Source organism: Rhinopithecus roxellana, chromosome 2, assembly GCF_007565055.1.
Source record: "Rhinopithecus roxellana isolate Shanxi Qingling chromosome 2, ASM756505v1, whole genome shotgun sequence".
NCBI lineage: Eukaryota > Metazoa > Chordata > Mammalia > Primates > Cercopithecidae > Rhinopithecus > Rhinopithecus roxellana.
The window spans coordinates 34,862,664-34,880,314 of NC_044550.1; the positions used below are offsets into that span (position 1 = coordinate 34,862,664).

Sequence of the window (17,651 nt, forward strand, 5' to 3'; positions counted from 1 at the left end):
ATGTCCCAGACCCATAATTTCTAAAACTATAACTGTTCTCTTTGTTGTGGCTCAAGGCTGATACACTGCTTTGGAGCATAATTGTGTGGGTGCTAACTAAAATGTGGACCCATGATGATTAATTTACAAGGTCTTACATGTTTGCGGCTCTGTCTGGAAGAGGGGTTTCGGCATTATAGCACTCATCCTCTCCCCTCCCCAGAGCAAGGGTCACGGGGGAGTTGCTAATTGTCTCAACTAAGCTTCATGCACCAATTTAGTTGACACCTCGCTTCACATTTTCCCATGGCCCACACTCCTTCCCACCAGCATATGAGGCTTTCTGTGATAGCTTCATGACCTCCTTATCCTCATCACACCTCCTTGCTGCCTTCCTAATTTCTCCAGTCTTGTTGAACTGTTTGCAATTTTGCAACAGTTCTATTCTCTCTCACCTCTGGGCCTTTGCATGTGCTCTTTTCACTTGTGGCAATGCCCTTTGTCATCACCTCGCCATTCCTCCCAATGTGCCCCCAAATTTTCACTTGGATAATTGTTATTTATCTTTCTGGATTTAGCATTGACAGCACCTTCTCTAGGAAACTTTTACAGAGGAAAGTTTCTTATAGGGCTTCTAGAAGATGGAATAATAGTTTCTCCACTATGTGGACCTATAACTAGGGAACCAGTGATACCCAAATATTGATTTCATGGACATAAGCCCGAAATTTCTTCCAAGTTTTCAAGGAGGATCCCTGGAATGTCTGGAATACTGTAGAAGGGACATCAGCGATGGATGGGGGCGTCAATATGGATTCCGCATAACCTTCCTTTCATTCTGGGAATTTTAAGTTCCTTTTTCAAGTCAATGAGAAATGTGATCACTAGGCTTTCTGGCCCCTGAGTCTGTGATCTGGGCCAGGAACTTACTGCATACAAAACCAGGACACTCTATCAAATCCCATCAGCATGCTATGTGCCTCCTCTAAGTGGAAACCACAAGCCTCCCACCCAACTCACAGTCATATGGAGAGATGCTTCCACAGACAGTTTAGGTGCTTCAGGTGTCTGTGGTAAGATCGCGATGTTGAACATGCGGCTCTCCAGGCGGGTCTGGGCATCAGAGGCACTGGACACCTGAAAAGAAGGTCATCCTGGTGAGCCTCTCATCTTCTATTGGGCAACCATGTCCACACGTGAGTTTTTCCCTCTTTTAAGCCAGCTGTCTTTGAATTCTATATGCTCCTGCATGACAACTCTTATTCTGCCCTTCATATTTTAATATTGATCTTTTACTGATTCATATTTTAATATTGATCTTTTACTGATTTCATTTTAAGCAAAGCTGGAAATGCAGGAAAGTATAAATAAGAAATAAAAAATAATCTAGAATTTCACTACCTAGAAATAATGAATATAAATATGTTGACATTTAACATTTTATATGCACACATATCAATTGCATATTATAATTTTTTACTTACAATAATATGATAGTTTGCTATATCATTAAACATGCCAGAAAACATAATTTTTGAGGACTATATAATATCTTATTATGAGTATGTAATAAGATTTGTATTCCATTTCTTTCATTTTTAACCAGCACAGGTAAGTGATAGGTAAGTGACAAATCTCAGCCTCATCATTGAAGGGCAAGATTAGTAACATTCACAATTAGTGTAATGGTCACAAAATCAACTTCTTCCTGCTTCAAAAACCTGAAGAATGTTGCTTTTCCTATGCAGCTTCTCCCTCTTCATCAGTTACTGGACTGCCCTCTTAAACCTTCCTTCTCTCCATTGTTTGCTAAGCCCTGTGTGACATGTGGAGTTGCATTAATTTCATATGGCAGGGGGCTGAGTTCTATCAATTCTGAGAAAAAAAGGCAGGGATAGCAGCTGTTTCTCTATGTCTTTAAAAGTTACTCCAACAGAAAGCCTGTCTTCTCTGTCTTTATCTTGATCACATCAGATGTCTGGGATCGAGTCTCAAAATACATGTTTTTAAGGAGATACAGCATCTCTGTAAATGATCTTACCACCAATAACTATAATTCACTCATCATCTATTATTATTACGGGCTCAGCGCTGCATTAGCTACTTTTCAAGGGTTCTCTTACTTAGTATCCACAGAGTAGATATTATTATCCCCTTTTTTACAGGTGAGGAAACTGAAGGTCAGAAAATTTAAGCAATGTGTCAAAGTCACAAAGGCAACAAGTGGCAGTATTTAACCAGATCAGTCAGGTTTACGATCATTCCACTGACCAAGTGACTCACTTTGGTAGCTTCAGGAAATTAGAAAAGGGATAGCGGGGTGGTGGTGGAATACATTCTATCTTTTGAAGAAAAAGAACCAAACATTGAATAGGTAGTGAAATGTAATCATATTACTGAGCAAATGAATCGATCTAGTAAAGACACTGATGGGAAATGTGTTGGTCTTTTTTGAACCACATTTCCAAAGTGACCTGAATATAACCAAACCAGAGCTCCTTCCCATACCAAAAAATGACTCTGAATGTGCATGCTTTCTTTGCACTATGCCATGCTCTATTTTCTAATCCCACTCACATCACATATGTCCCAAATCTTGGATGCAGAGTAATAGATGGGATCCATTGATGGCTCATGACAGCACATCAACATTAAAATGGCATTAAATACATGCAACTTGGCTGGACGCGGTGGCTCACGCCTGTAATCCCAGCACTTTGGGAGGTCAAGGCAGGTGGATCACTTGATGTCAGGAGTTCAAGACCAGCCTGGCCAACATGGAGAAACCCCATCTCTATTAAAAAATACAAAAAATTAGCTGGGCATGGTGGCAGGCACCTGTAATCTCAGCTACTTGGGAGGTTGAGGTAGGAGAATCACTTGAACCGGGGAGGTGGAGGTTGCAGTGAGCCAAGATCACACCACTGTACTCCAGCCTGGGCAACTGAGTGAAACTCTGTCTCAAAAAAAAAAAAAAAAAAAAATCCACGCAACTCATTATACTGCATTTTCTGCTTTAAAGAAAAAAAAAAGGAAAAAGAAAAAGAATTATTAGGACAGGATATATTTAAAGTTTGAAATCCTTTAGGGACAGTAAAATGATGAATGGGAAAACTTGCTAACAACTTATGTTAGCACCTAGCTGTAGTGTCTATCTCACTTCAAATCAAAATATGAGGTATGCCTATAAAACAATGAGACTTTTACAATAAACATGCCAAAACTTTTACATCAGGAGAACATAATCCCAGAGGGTTGTTTCATATTTCCAACGAAGATGCTGTCAGTGTTCAAAATGCATACTTTGGAATGCCTTCAGACAAAGTTTACAAATCATACAGAAACTCTGAGCCCATTACTTCATAATTATTCCCCACTTTAACCCAAAATAATTACCACTCTTTTTCTCACCAGACCTTAGTCTGACTTTTGACTATTTAGCTGTATTTTTTAAACCACTTCCAAAAGATGATACACTGCCACTATGGAGGATATTCTAAAGAATATCCCACACATTTTGAAGGCAATTTCACATAGGAGTTCTAAACACATTTTGAGCAAAATGTGTGAAGGCTCTGTAAAGGAAACCACTTTGTAAGTAATAACGTTCATTCAACTGGATGGCTTCACCCAGTGAGACTTTTTTTTTTTAATCACTATTTTTTGTTATTTTATTTTTTATTATTTTTAAAACTTTATTTGCTTTATTTACTCAGTAACCAAATTACAAAAGTCATCAAATATTATTTTGAGCAGCTACTTAGATTCCGCTTCCAGGGAAGTGCTCCATATGGATAACATTCTCCTTCCTGACCCTACGAAGGCAAAGGCAGATCTGAGGATTCTAGTTTGCAGAGGTGACTTCTTTTGATTGAGGTCTTTGCCTTCATTCTGACTCATTCTTTGATGACTGCTGCAGTCTCCAGGTGCTAAAAATGAAAAGTTAACTTGGGCAAAGGGCACCCAATGTTTGCTCACTCATTGGACATTCAATGTGCTCAGGATAATCTCATTTTAATGGTTTCCAAATTTATCTCAACCTGCTCTCTGGAAAAGCACATCTTTTACACAATATAAATTAGTCAGGCGATGAAGATGTACATGCCAGACATCAGAAGCAGAATGAATGATCATTTTAACAAGGTGAGCTGGGTGAGTTGAGCGCCAGCTGGATTCCTAGACAAAGAAAAAGACTCAGACTTTGAGAGGCCCTGACACCGCTTTGGCTGTTCCCCATAAACATAGATATTTTCTCTGACACTTTACCAAATTCTTCTCGGTATCCATGCTTAAACACTCTTTCTCATTCATAATTCCTTATTCCTTTGTATTTCTGTATGATTCTTTATTTCTAAATCATGCTTGTCGGAGGTCTTCCTAATTTTATTGATCTTGAAAGAATCATGTTTTGTATTTGTTTGTCATTTCTAGCATTTTATAATTAACCAATTCCTCTGCTTATCTCTACTAATTCCTTCCTTTTGCTTTCCTTAGGTTTCCCTTGTAGTTCTCTGGCTTCTAGAGTTAAATATTTTGTCCATGTATTTTAATGCTTTCTTGCTCAATAATAAGCGCTTAAGCCCATCAATTTTCTTCTGAGTACAATTTTGTCCATATGATTTAAGTTTGGATAGGTTATTTCCTCCTCATCAATATTTCTTAAGTGTTTGCTGTTCTGATTTTCTTTAAGGAATTTCCTAGTAATTATTGAAGAGACCATTTAAAATATTCCAAGTGGCCTGAATTTTTGTTTATCATTTTATGATTAATTTATAATTTATAATTATATTTATAATAGCCAGAGAACATATGCATATAATTTTTCTTTTTTCTTTTTCTTTTCTTTTTTTTTTTTGCTGGGGGGGAGGGTCTCGCTCTGTCATCCAGGCTAGAGTGCAACGGCATGATCATGGCTCAGTGCAGCCTCTACCTCCCAGGCTCAAGTGATCCTTCTGCCTAGCTGCCACCGTGCCCATCTAATTTTTGTATTTTTTGTCAAGACAGGGTTTCACCATGTTGCCGAAGCTGGTCTCAAACTCCTGGACTGACGCAATCTGCCTGCCTTGGCCTCCCGAGGTGTTGAGATTACAAGCGTGAGCCCCCGTGCCCAGCCTATGCAGTAAAATTCTTGTTCTTTAATCTACTGAAGGTCTCCTTACGGTCTGGTATTTGACTGATTTTTACAAATGGCAATAACAAACCCTTAATATAATGCTAACTATGTGATAGGCAGTATTCTAAGTACTCTATATGTATTAACTCATTAAATCCTCACAATAATCCTATTTGATAGACAAGGAAAATGAAGCACAGAAGTTTTGCTCAAGTAATTTGCCCAAAGTTGTGTAGCTAGTAAGTGGCTGAACTGACACCTAAACCTGTTGAGTTTGGCTATAGGCCCATGATCTTATCACAAGACAGTAAGTTTTTCAAGAACATTCAAAACTAGAAGGTAAGATTTTTTTTCTCCATGTAGTATTTTTTTATATTTTAAAGAGTTTTTTTTCTGAACACTTTGGCCATTATCTAACCTAAACATCTTGGTTGTGGATAACTCTGCTTGTAAATATACACATATATCTGAACTGACAAATTAAAAAAACTAATGCTATGAATTATATTTTGTAGGGAATTCCACTGATATGGTTTTGCTGGGTCCCCATCCAATTCTCATCTTGAATCATAGCTCCCATAATTCTCACATGTTGTGGGAGGGGCCCGATGGGAGATAACTGAATCACGGTGGCAGTTTCCCCCATACTGTTCTCCTGGCAGTGAGTAAGTCTCACGAGATCTGATGGTTTTATAAGGAGTTTCCCTTTTCACTTGGCTCTCATTCTCTCTCACCTTCTGCCACGTAAGACATGCCTTTCACTTTCCACCGTGATTGTGAGGCCTCTCCAGCCACACAGAACTGTAAGTCCGCTAAACTTCTTTTTCTTTGTAAATTACCCAGTCTCGGGTATGTCTTTATCAGCAGCATGAAAATGGACCAACACATCCCCCAAACGTGATTTCCTGTCAACTGCAGAAAATTACTCAAGGTGATTATAAATAAGAGTGATTGGATTATTGGATTCATCAGACTTCAGAGAAGTCAGGAAGCAGAGAGTACCTGGAAGCGGAAGGAGTCGCTCTGGGCTGGGGCTCCTGAGTGCCTGTACCATACGATGCCTTCATTGATGTCCTGCTGGGTGAAGGTGCTGGTGGGGGTAGCCGTCCTCCCATCAGGCAGGTGCTGCCCTTCATCTGCAGGGCTGTCTGCAGGCATATTCACCAGAAGGACCACCTCCCCTACGAAGGCACAGGCCACACAGTTAGTGAGGTTCCCTAGGAAAAGTCAGAGCCCTTACCTCCTTTCCTACTACTCATTTGTTTTCTAAAACTAAAAAGAAAAGATGTACTTCTTTATTTTTATCTAAGGTGAAGGAGAGGATGTTAACACATAATTCAATAGATAGTATTGAATCCTTTAGAAACAGAATTCTCAGGCTTCCTGCTAAAAGAACTAAAAGTCATTCAAGGACAATTCATGTGTGAAGTTACTGACTTATTATGTATTAAAAATTACATAAGGAGACCCAGATAGCAGCGAATACTATAGACAAATATTCAAATACCGGGCATTGAATGGATTCATTTCTATGCACAACTTTCAATGTAACAGAAATGGTTTCCAGCCAGGAAGTTTTTAGTGAAAACATAATGGAAAGTTAGAAACAATTCAGTGGAAAATTTTCATGAGAGAATTCTGTCCAATGATAGTAATACAGGTTCAATATCTCTTATCTGAAATTCTTAGGACCAGAGTGTTTCAGATTTCAGATTTTTTATAAGATATCTTATATATATAATGAGATATCTTAGATTCAGGGCCCAGGTCTAAACATGAAACTCATTGATGTTTTATATACACCTTACACACCTAGCCTGAAGGGAATTTTATATAATATTTAAAAATAAATTTTGTGCACAAAATAAGTTTTGGCTGTAACTTTTCACATGAGGTCAGGGGTAGAATTTTCCACTTGTGTCATCATGTCAGTGCTTTCAAGGTTATGGATTTTGGAGCATTTCAGATTTCAGATTTTTGGATTAGGGATGCTTAACTTGTAATAGGTAACAGTGGAAGACATATGGCAGGTACCCCACTATATTCTACGTGGTGATTCAAACCCAACTCCATTGCTTTTAGCTAAGTGAGCTTCCTTAAGTTGCGTAAGCCTTCATTACTCATTCGGAAAAAGAAAATAATAGTATATACCTCACAGGTGCTTAAAAATAATGTTGGTCATCTTTCTTCACATAGTTTGGCTGTGTCCCTACCCAAATCTCAACTTGAACTGTATCTCCCAGAATTCCCACATGTTGTGGGAGGGACCCAGGGGGAGGTAATTGAATCACAGGGGCCGGTCTTTCCCATGCTATTCTCCTGATAGTAAATAAGTCTCACAAGATCTAATGGGTTTATCAGGGGTTTCCCCTTTTGCCTCTTCCTCATTTTCTCTTGCTGCCACCATGTAAGAAGTGCCTTTCTCCTCCTGCCATGATTCTGAGGCCTCCCCAGCCATGTGGAACTGTGAGTCCAATTAAACCTCTTTTTCTTCCCAGTCTCGGGTATGTCTTTATCAGCAGTGTGAAAATGGACTAATAAACTTCTCATTAATTCTATTTAATTATTCTGAATGATGCCATTATCGTCTTCATTTTACACATGAAGGTCTTTAGGTTCACAGTTTAATAACTGTTAGAAGTTACACAAATGTTAAGTTGATAAGCTGGGATTTGAATCTGATCATGAAGCTGGTCATGAAGCTCTGTTACCAATCACCATTATTTTGTGAATATGTATCAGTATTTACACTGCTAAATAACTTATCATGTTTTCTCCTCATTAATTCTTTAAACTTTATTAGAACTGAGGCAAGGAAATATAAATCTAAACACCACCATCACCAGCAATCTGTTTGTACTGCTTGTTCTTCACTTAAAGCACCTTCACTTTCACCTTCTATCTTCTTAAAGTGAGACTGAAAATACAGAAGTGTTATAGAAACAATTAAAATTTCACAGGGAGACCATGCCTTCAATTGAAGACCAAACAGAAGAATGGATGAACTGCTGCAAGCAGAAGCTAGATTCTCATGAAAATGCATCTAACAATAAACCTGAAAGAAGCCACTCTAACACTCTGATAGTGGGAGAGAGAGGGTGAGGAAGAGGGAGAGAGAAAGACAGACAGATAGAGTGTCAATTTTTAAAATATTCCATAGGAGAATACTCAAATCTTAATACACTAGACACTAGACATAATGGGCAATTGATGGCACATTTTGATTACCCTAGAGAAATTTGTTTTCTTACTCAATGCAGACACTCATTCTAATATTTATATGCACTAAATTCAAATTTAGAACAAGCATAATATCCTGGATGGTAATGAAATACCAAAATAAGAGAGAAACATGACTATGCTACTTTTTATATAATCATATGCAGAATCAACTCACTGTAGTTTTCTTTCTTGTATTATAACTTATTTGTACTCAAGTAAAAAAAAAATTCCATTACCTTTCTCTCTCTGGTTCAACTTCCATTCCTAAGATGCTGTTAATAAATATAGATTTCTAGGATGTGGACTGTTTATGATGTGAGTACAGTTGCAAAACATTGTGAAAGAAAATTTCCACAATGAAAATGTGGAGAGTAGAAAACATTCAAATGCTGATTTCCTAGTTATTCTGCTTTATGATAAAAAAGCAAAGCAGAATTTTCCTAATAAGCCCTAATGAAACAAACCTAAATTTTTATGTAAAAAAATCACTTTTATGTCATACAGATTAACAGGAATCGTAAGGTATTTGCTAATCCCATTCATTTTAACTCAATAAATAGTCATTGAGTACCCACTAAGTACTAATGACTGTGACAGGCCCTTCAGGAATGGAGGGATTCAAAGCTAGGCAAGATGCAGCTCCTACTCCAAAGATTAGCCCCATAAGCAACTGGGAGTCACTGTGAGTTTTCCAGTAGGTGAATGACATGAATCGATTTAGAACACACAACACATGGTCAGAATATAGAAAGCCTATAAGAGTTGACAGTCCTGTTAAAGGGGCTGGACTTTATTCTATAAAAGTGATAACAACAGTAGCTAACATTTATATAGATGATTTAACCCATTACAAGACTACTGCCAAATCCAGAGGAGAGATGAGAACCTGAACTAAGACAACAGAGGTTAGACCGGAAAGAAACACAGATGCAAGAGTTACTGAGGAAGTGGGAGCAATGGAACTTGACAAATGTTCCTGCAAAGGATGAAGAGGAAGGCATCAACGAGAATCACCTATTGGGCTGGGGGACTGGATGCCACTACTGGCCATCAATCATACAGAAGGTGGAGGAGGTTGAAGGGAAGACGAAGGGTTCAGTACTGGACATGCTGAACACAGGTGCCTTTCTGACAAGTCCATGAGTGGACAAGGAGAAATATCAGCCTATTGTGGGATTCTCTGAGAGCTAACCATTTTTTTTTTTTTTCTGTAGTACCTCACCTATGCTTTAATCATAATATGATTACAAAGAGATAATACTTTAAACATATGAAAATCCAAGTTTAAAAAACAGAAAATGATCTCTATTGGGGATTTCCTTTATACTGAAGTCTATATTTTAACCAATAATTTTGAAGGGAAGACTTAGTAGGTATTAAGAATTGGAATATCATTTGAATCCCCATGAATCATTTTGAGATTGAGATCATTCATATTAACGCAACTTACATTATGATAAATAATTTGGAATTGCCAATGTGTTAGGTTAAATCAGGTTCTCCTTCAAATGATTCTCAAGTTACTTCATTAAAATCATCTCATTATATCTACTTTCAAATCGAAGTAAGCAGCTATGGATACAAGTATTAATCAAGTTGTCTAAATTTATACAGATACTCCCTGAGTTTCAGTAGTTTGACTTATAAGTTTTTGAAGTTACAATGGGGCAAAACCATTGTTTTTCACTTTCAGTACAGTAGTTAATAAGTTATATGAGATATTAAACACTTAATTATAAAACATGCTTTATGCTAGATGATTTACCGAACTCTAGGCTAATGTAAATATTCTGGTCACATTTAAGGTAGGCTAGGCTGGGGGGCGGAACAAGATGGCCGAATAGGAACAGCTCCAGTCTCCAACTCCCAGTGCGAGCGACACAGAAGACTGGTGATTTCTGCATTTTCAACTGAGGTACTAGGGTCATCTCACTGGGGAGTGCTGGACAATTGGTGCTGGTCAGCTGCTGCAGCCCGACCAGAGAGAGCTGAAGCAGGGCGAGGCATTGCCTCACCTGGGAAGCGCAAGGGGGAAGGGAATCCCTTTTCCTAGCCAGGGGAACTGAGACACACGACACCTGAAAAATCGGGTGATTCCCACCCCAATACTGTGCTTTAAGCAAACGGGCACACCAGGAGATTATACTCACACCTGGCTGGGAGGGTCCCACAGCCACGGAGCCTCCCTCATTGCTAGCAAAGCAGTCTGTGATCTAACCGCAAGGCAGCAGCGAGGCTAGGGGAGGGGCGCCCACCATTGCTGAGGCTTAAGTAGGTAAACAAAGCCGCTGGGAAGCTCGAACTGGGTGGAGCTCACAGCAGCTCAAGGAAACCTGCCTGTCTCTGTAGACTCCACCTCTGGGGACAGGGCACAGCTAAACAACAAAAGGGGAAGCAGCAGAGGCCTGTGCAGACGTGAACGACTCTGTCGGACAGCTCTGAAGAGAGCAGTGGATCTCCCAACACGGAGGTTGAGATCTGAGAACAGACAGACTGCCTGCTCAAGTGGGTCCCTGACCCCTGAGTAGCCTAACTGGGAGACATCCCCCACTAGGGGCAGTCTGACACCCCACACCTCACAGGGTGGAGTACACCCCTGAGAGGAAGCTTCCAAAGTAAGAATCAGACAGGTACACTCGCTGTTCAGCAATATTCTATCTTCTGCAACCTCTGCTGCTGATACCCAGGCAAACAGGGTCTGGAGTGGACCTCAAGCAATCTCCAACAGACCTACAGCTGAGGGTCCTGACTATTAGAAGGAAAACTGTCAAACAGGAAGAACACCTATACCAAAACCCCATCAGTACGTCACCATCATCAAAGATCAGAGGCAGATAAAACCACAAAGTTGGGGAAGAAGCAGGGCAGAAAAGCTGGAAATTCAAAAAATAAGAGCGCATCTCCCCCTGCAAAGGAGCGCAGCCCATTACCAGCAACGGATCAAAGCTGGTCAGAGAATGACTTTGACGAGATGAGAGAAGAAGGCTTCAGTCCATCAAACTTCTCAGAGCTAAAGGAGGAATTACGTACCCAGCGCAAAGAAACTAAAAATCTTGAAAAAAGAGTGGAAGAATTGATAGCTAGAATAATTAATGCAGAGAAGGTCATCAATGAAATGACAGAGATGAAAACCATGACACGAGAAATACGTGACAAATGCACAAGCTTCAGTAACCTACTCGATCAACTGGAAGAAAGAGTATCAGCGATTGAGGATCAAATGAATGAAATGAAGCGAGAAGAGAAACCAAAAGAAAAAAGAAGAAAAAGAAATGAACAAAGCCTGCAAGAAGTATGGGATTATGTAAAAAGACCAAATCTACATCTGATTGGGGTGCCTGAAGGTGAGGGGGAAAATGGAAACAAGTTGGAAAACACTCTTCAGGATATCATCAAGGAGAACTTCCCCAACCTAGTAGGGCAGGCCAACATTCAAATTCAGGAAATACAGAGAACACCACAAAGATACTCCTCGAGAAGAGCAACTCCAAGACACAGAATTGCCAGATTCACCAAAGTTGAAATGAAGGAAAAAATCTTAAGGGCAGCCAGAGAGAAAGGTCGGGTTACCCACAAAGGGAAGCCCATCAGACTAACAGCAGATCTCTCGGCAGAAACTCTACAAGTCAGAAGAGAGTGGGGGCCAATATTCGACGTTCTTAAAGAAAAGAATTTTAAACCCAGAATTTCATATCCAGCCAAACTAAGTTTCATAAGTGAAGGAGAAATAAAATCCTTTACAGATAAGCAAATGCTTAAAGATTTTGTCACCACCAGGCCTGCCTTACAAGAGACCCTGAAGGAAGCCCTAAACATGGAAAGGAACAACCGGTACCAGCCATTGCAAAAACATGCCAAAATGTAAAGACCATCGAGGCTAGGAAGAAACTGCATCAACTAACGAGCAAAATAACCAGTTAATATCATAATGGCTGGATCAAGGTCACACATAACAATATTAACCTTAAATGTAAATGGACTAAATGCTCCAATTAAAAGACACAGACTGGCAAACTGGATAAAGAGTCAAGACCCATCAGTCTGCTGTATTCAGGAGACCCATCTCACATGCAGAGACATACATAGGCTCAAAATAAAGGGATGGAGGAAGATCTACCAAGCAAATGGAGAACAAAAAAAAGGAGAAGTTGCAATCCTAGTCTCTGATAAAACAGACTTTAAACCCTCAAAGATCAAAAGAGACAAAGAAGGCCATTACATAATGGGAAAGGGATCAATTCAAAAGGAAGAGCTAACTATCCTAAATATATATGCACTCAATACAGGAGCACCCAGATTCATAAAGCAAGTCCTTAGAGACTTACAAAGAGACTTAGACTCCCATACAATAATAATGGGAGACTTCAACACTCCACTGTCAACATTAGACAGATCAACGAGACAGAAAGTTAACAAGGATATCCAGGAATTGAACTCATCTCTGCACCAAGCGGACCTAATAGACATCTATAGAACTCTCCACCCCAAATCAACAGAATATACATTCTTCTCAGCACCACATCGCACTTATTCCAAAATTGACCACATAATTGGAAGTAAAGCACTCCTCAGCAAATGTAAAGGAACAGAAATTATAACAAACTGTCTCTCAGACCACAGTGCAATCAAACTAGAACTGAGGTCTAAGAAACTCAATCAAAACCGCTCAACTACATGGAAACTGAACAACCTGCTCCTGAATGACTACTGGGTACATAACAAAATGAAGGCAGAAATAAAGATGTTCTTTGAAACCAATGAGAACAAAGACACAACATACCAGAATCCCTGGGACACATTTAAAGCAGTGTGTAGAGGGAAATTTATAGCACTAAATGCCCACAAGAGAAAGCAGGAAAGATCTAAAATTGACACTCTAACATCACAATTAAAAGAACTAGAGAGGCAAGAGCAAACACATTCAAAAGCTAGCAGAAGGCAAGAAATAACTAAGATCAGAGCAGAACTGAAGGAGATAGAGACACAAAAAACCCTCCAAAAAATCAATGAATCCAGGAGTTGGTTTTTTGAAAAGATCAACAAAATTGACAGACCGCTAGCAAGACTAATAAAGAAGAAAAGAGAGAGGAATCAAATAGACGCAATAAAAAATGATAAAGGGGATATCACCACCGACCCCACAGAAATACAAACTACCATCAGAGAATACTATAAACGCCTCTACACAAATAAACTAGAAAATCTAGAAGAAATGGATAATTTCCTGGACACTTACACTCTCCCAAGACTAAACCAGGAAGAAGTTGAATCCCTGAATAGACCAATAGCAGGCTCTGAAATTGAGGCAATAATTAATAGCCTACCAACCAAAAAAAGTCCAGGACCAGATGGATTCACAGCTGAATTCTACCAGAGGTACAGGAGGAGCTGGTACCATTCCTTCTGAAACTCTTCCAATCAACAGAAAAAGAGGGAATCCTCCCTAACTCGTTTTATGAGGCCAACATCATCCTGATACCAAAGCCTGGCAGAGACACAACAAAAAAAGAGAATTTTAGACCAATATCCCTGATGAACATGGATGCAAAAATCCTCAATAAAATACTGGCAAACTGGATTCAGCAGCACATCAAAAAGCTTATCCACCATGATCAAGTGGGCTTCATCCCTGGGATGCAAGGCTGGTTCAACATTCACAAATCAATAAACGTGATCCAGCATATAAACAGAACCAAAGACAAGAACCACATGATTATCTCAATAGATGCAGAAAAGGCTTTTGACAAAATTCAACAACGCTTCATGCCAAAAACACTCAATAAATTTGGTATTGATGGAACGTACCTCAAAATAATAAGAGCTATTTATGACAAACCCACAGCCAATATCATACTGAATGGGCAAAAACTGGAAAAATTCCCTTTGAAAACTGGCACAAGACAGGGATGTCCTCTCTCACCACTCCTATTCAACATAGTGTTGGAAGTTCTGGCTAGGGCAATCAAGCAAGAGAAAGAAATCAAGGGTATTCAGTTAGGAAAAGAAGAAGTCAAATTGTCCCTCTTTGCAGATGACATGATTGTATATTTAGAAAACCCCATTGTCTCAGCCCAAAATCTCCTTAAGCTGATAAGCAACTTCAGCAAAGTCTCAGGACACAAAATTAATGTGCAAAAACCACAAGCATTCTTATACACCAGTAACAGACAAACAGAGAGCCAAATCAGGAATGAACTTCCATTCACAATTGCTTCAAAGAGAATAAAATACCTAGGAATCCAACTTACAAGGGATGTAAAGGACGTCTTCAAGGAGAACTACAAACCACGGCTCAGTGAAATCAAAGAGGACACAAACAAATGGAAGAACGTACCATGCTCATGGATAGGAAGAATCAATATCGTGAAAATGGCCATACTGCCCAAGGTTATTTATAGATTCAATGCCATCCCCATCAAGCTACCAATGAGTTTCTTCACAGAATTGGAAAAAACGGCTTTAAAGTTCATATGGAACCAAAAAAGAGCCCGCATTGCCAAGACAATCCTAAGTGAGAAGGACAAAGCTGGAGGCATCACGCTACCTGACTTCAAACTATACTACAAGGCTACAGTAATCAAAACAGCATGGTACTGGTACCAAAACAGAGATATAGACCAATGGAACAGAACAGAGTCCTCAGAAATAATATCACACATCTACAGCCATCTGATCTTTGACAAACCTGAGAGAAACAAGAAATGGGGGAAGGATTCCCTATTTCATAAATGGTGCTGGGAAAATTGGCTAGCCGTAAGTAGAAAGCTGAAACTGGATCCTTTCCTTACTCCTTATATGAAAATTAATTCAAGATGGATTAGAGACTTAAATGTTAGACCTAATACCATAAAAACCCTAGAAGAAAATCTAGGTAGTACCATTCAGGACATAGGCATGGGCAAGGACTTCATGTCTAAAACACCAAAAGCAACGGCAGCAAAAGCCAAAATTGACAAATGGGATCTCATTAAACTAAAGAGCTTCTGCACAGCAAAAGAAACTACCATCAGAGTGAACAGGCAACCTACAGAATGGGAGAACATTTTTGCAGTCTACTCATCCGACAAAGGGCTAATATCCAGAATCTACAAAGAGCTCAAACAAATTTACAAGAAAAAAACAAACAACCCCATCAAAAAGTGGGCAAAGGATATGCACAGACATTTCTCAAAAGAAGACATTCATACAGCCAACAGACACATGAAAAAATGCTCATCATCACTGGCCATCAGAGAAATGCAAATCAAAACCACAATGAGATACCATCTCACACCAATTAGAATGGCAATCATTAAAAAGTCAGGAAACAACAGGTGTTGGAGAGGATGTGGAGAAATAGGAACACTTTTACACTGTTGGTGGGATTGTAAACTAGTTCAACCATTATGGAAAACAGTATGGCGATTCCTCAAGGATCTAGAACTAGATGTACCATATGACCCAGCCATCCCACTACTGGGTATATATCCAAAGGATTATAAATCATGCTGCTATAAAGACACATGCACACGTATGTTTATTGCAGCACTATTCACAATAGCAAAGACTTGGAATCAACCCAAATGTCCATCTGTGACAGACAGGATTAAGAAAATGTGGCACATACACACCACGGAATATTATGCAGCCATAAAAAAGGATGAGTTTGTGTCCTTTGTAGGGACATGGATGCAGCTGGAAACCATCATTCTTAGCAAACTATCACAAGAAGAGAAAACCAAACACCGCATGTTCTCACTCATAGGTGGGAACTGAACAATGAGATCACTTGGACTCGGGAAGGGGAACATCACACATCGGGGCCTATCATGGGGAGGGGGGAGAGGGGAGGGATTGCATTGGGAGTTATACCTGATATAAATGACGAATTGATGGGTGCTGATAAGTTGATGGGTGCAGCACACCAACGTGGCACAAGTATACATATGTAGCAAACCTGCACGTTATGCACATGTACCCTAGAACTTAAAGTATAATAAAAAAATAAATAAATAAATAAATAATAAATAAATAATGGTAAAAAAAAAAAAAAGGTAGGCTAGACTAAGCTATGATGTTCGGTAGGTTAGGTGTATTAAATGTATTTTCAATTAACGATATTTTCAACTTACGATGAGTTTAACAGGGTGTAAGTTGAGGAACATCTGTATCTGAAAATGGTGGTGAGTCTGCAAGTGGTTGAACTCAGGTCCTTCATGCACATACCAAACAAACAATTTACATTTGGTTCTGTTTCAAGGCGTCAGCTCTTCACGAAAAGCCCAAAGTCCAGCTTGAACTTTCTTAAGTGATGAGGAAGTACAAGGTAAAGTCTCCACAAATTTACATAATTGGGACTGATAGATGTAAGCAGAGTTGTGTTAAGTGGACTTCTAGTTCCCACCACCAATTTCACTCTTGAATGGTTTCTAGGTAACGTGATTTGATTATTAGTAATAGGGGGCTCTGGATACACGGAAAGATCATGTTCATAGGAAGAAGTTAATTAAAAGAGTTACAGCAGGAAAGCATCACAATAAAGCCTACGTGATATTTATCAAACTAAAATGGCAAACTTCTATCTGCTTAAAAACCATTTAATTCAGCACTGTTTTGTTTAAGACTTAATGGAATATTGTGTTGTTTCTAGGGAATTTGGGGGTTTAATTTTTTGTCTTTTACTGATGAAGATAAAGGTAGAGAATTTAATACATCAAAAGAGTCATAGATTTTTAGAGATGAAAAGGACTTTAAAAATACCTGGCTTACAATCAGTAGTTGAAAGTACAATGAGAACAGGAAATTTACTAATTACAAATGGAAAAATAGTAACTTTAGAATGGAAAAATCTGATAGACGCCACTTTAACCAAGTGATCAAAGTTAACATCACCTGCCATAAGACATAGTGAGATTATATACCTCCTGATGGTGCACTGAGAAAGGGGGAAAAGCACAACCTTAACCCAATCATGAGAAATCATCCTCAGACTAAGACAAATTCAGTGATAGTCTACAAATATCTAACCAGCACTCTTCAAAAGAGTCAGTGTCATAAAAGACAAAGACGGAGGAAGTGTGTGTCGCAGATTGGAGGAGACCAAGGAGACATGGCAAATGAGTGTAATTTGAGATCCTGGATTGGGTAAAGGGCATTGGTGGAAAAACTGGCAAAATTTGAATAAGGCCTGTGAATTGATTAATAGTATCGTATTAGTGTTAATTTCCTGGTTTCAATAATTGTTCTATAGTTACAAGACATTAACATTAGGGGAAGATAAGTAAAGGGTATTCAAGAGCTTTTGTACTAGTTTTGCAACTTTTTAGTGTAAGTGTTTTTTGAAAATTTTTTAATGATT

The 17,651-nt window shown here is 39.0% G+C and overlaps 1 protein-coding gene across 1 annotated transcript in view; it reads right to left on the reverse strand.

Moving 5' to 3' along the window:
• The window catches only part of FRAS1 (Fraser extracellular matrix complex subunit 1), a 470,770-nt gene that overhangs the window by 136,680 nt on the left and 316,439 nt on the right, over positions 1 to 17,651 (reverse strand). Inside the window, 2 exon segments of the mRNA XM_010384575.2 lie at positions 1,000 to 1,116; positions 6,095 to 6,273. Of these exon segments, the coding sequence (XP_010382877.2) occupies positions 1,000 to 1,116; positions 6,095 to 6,273 (296 nt within the window).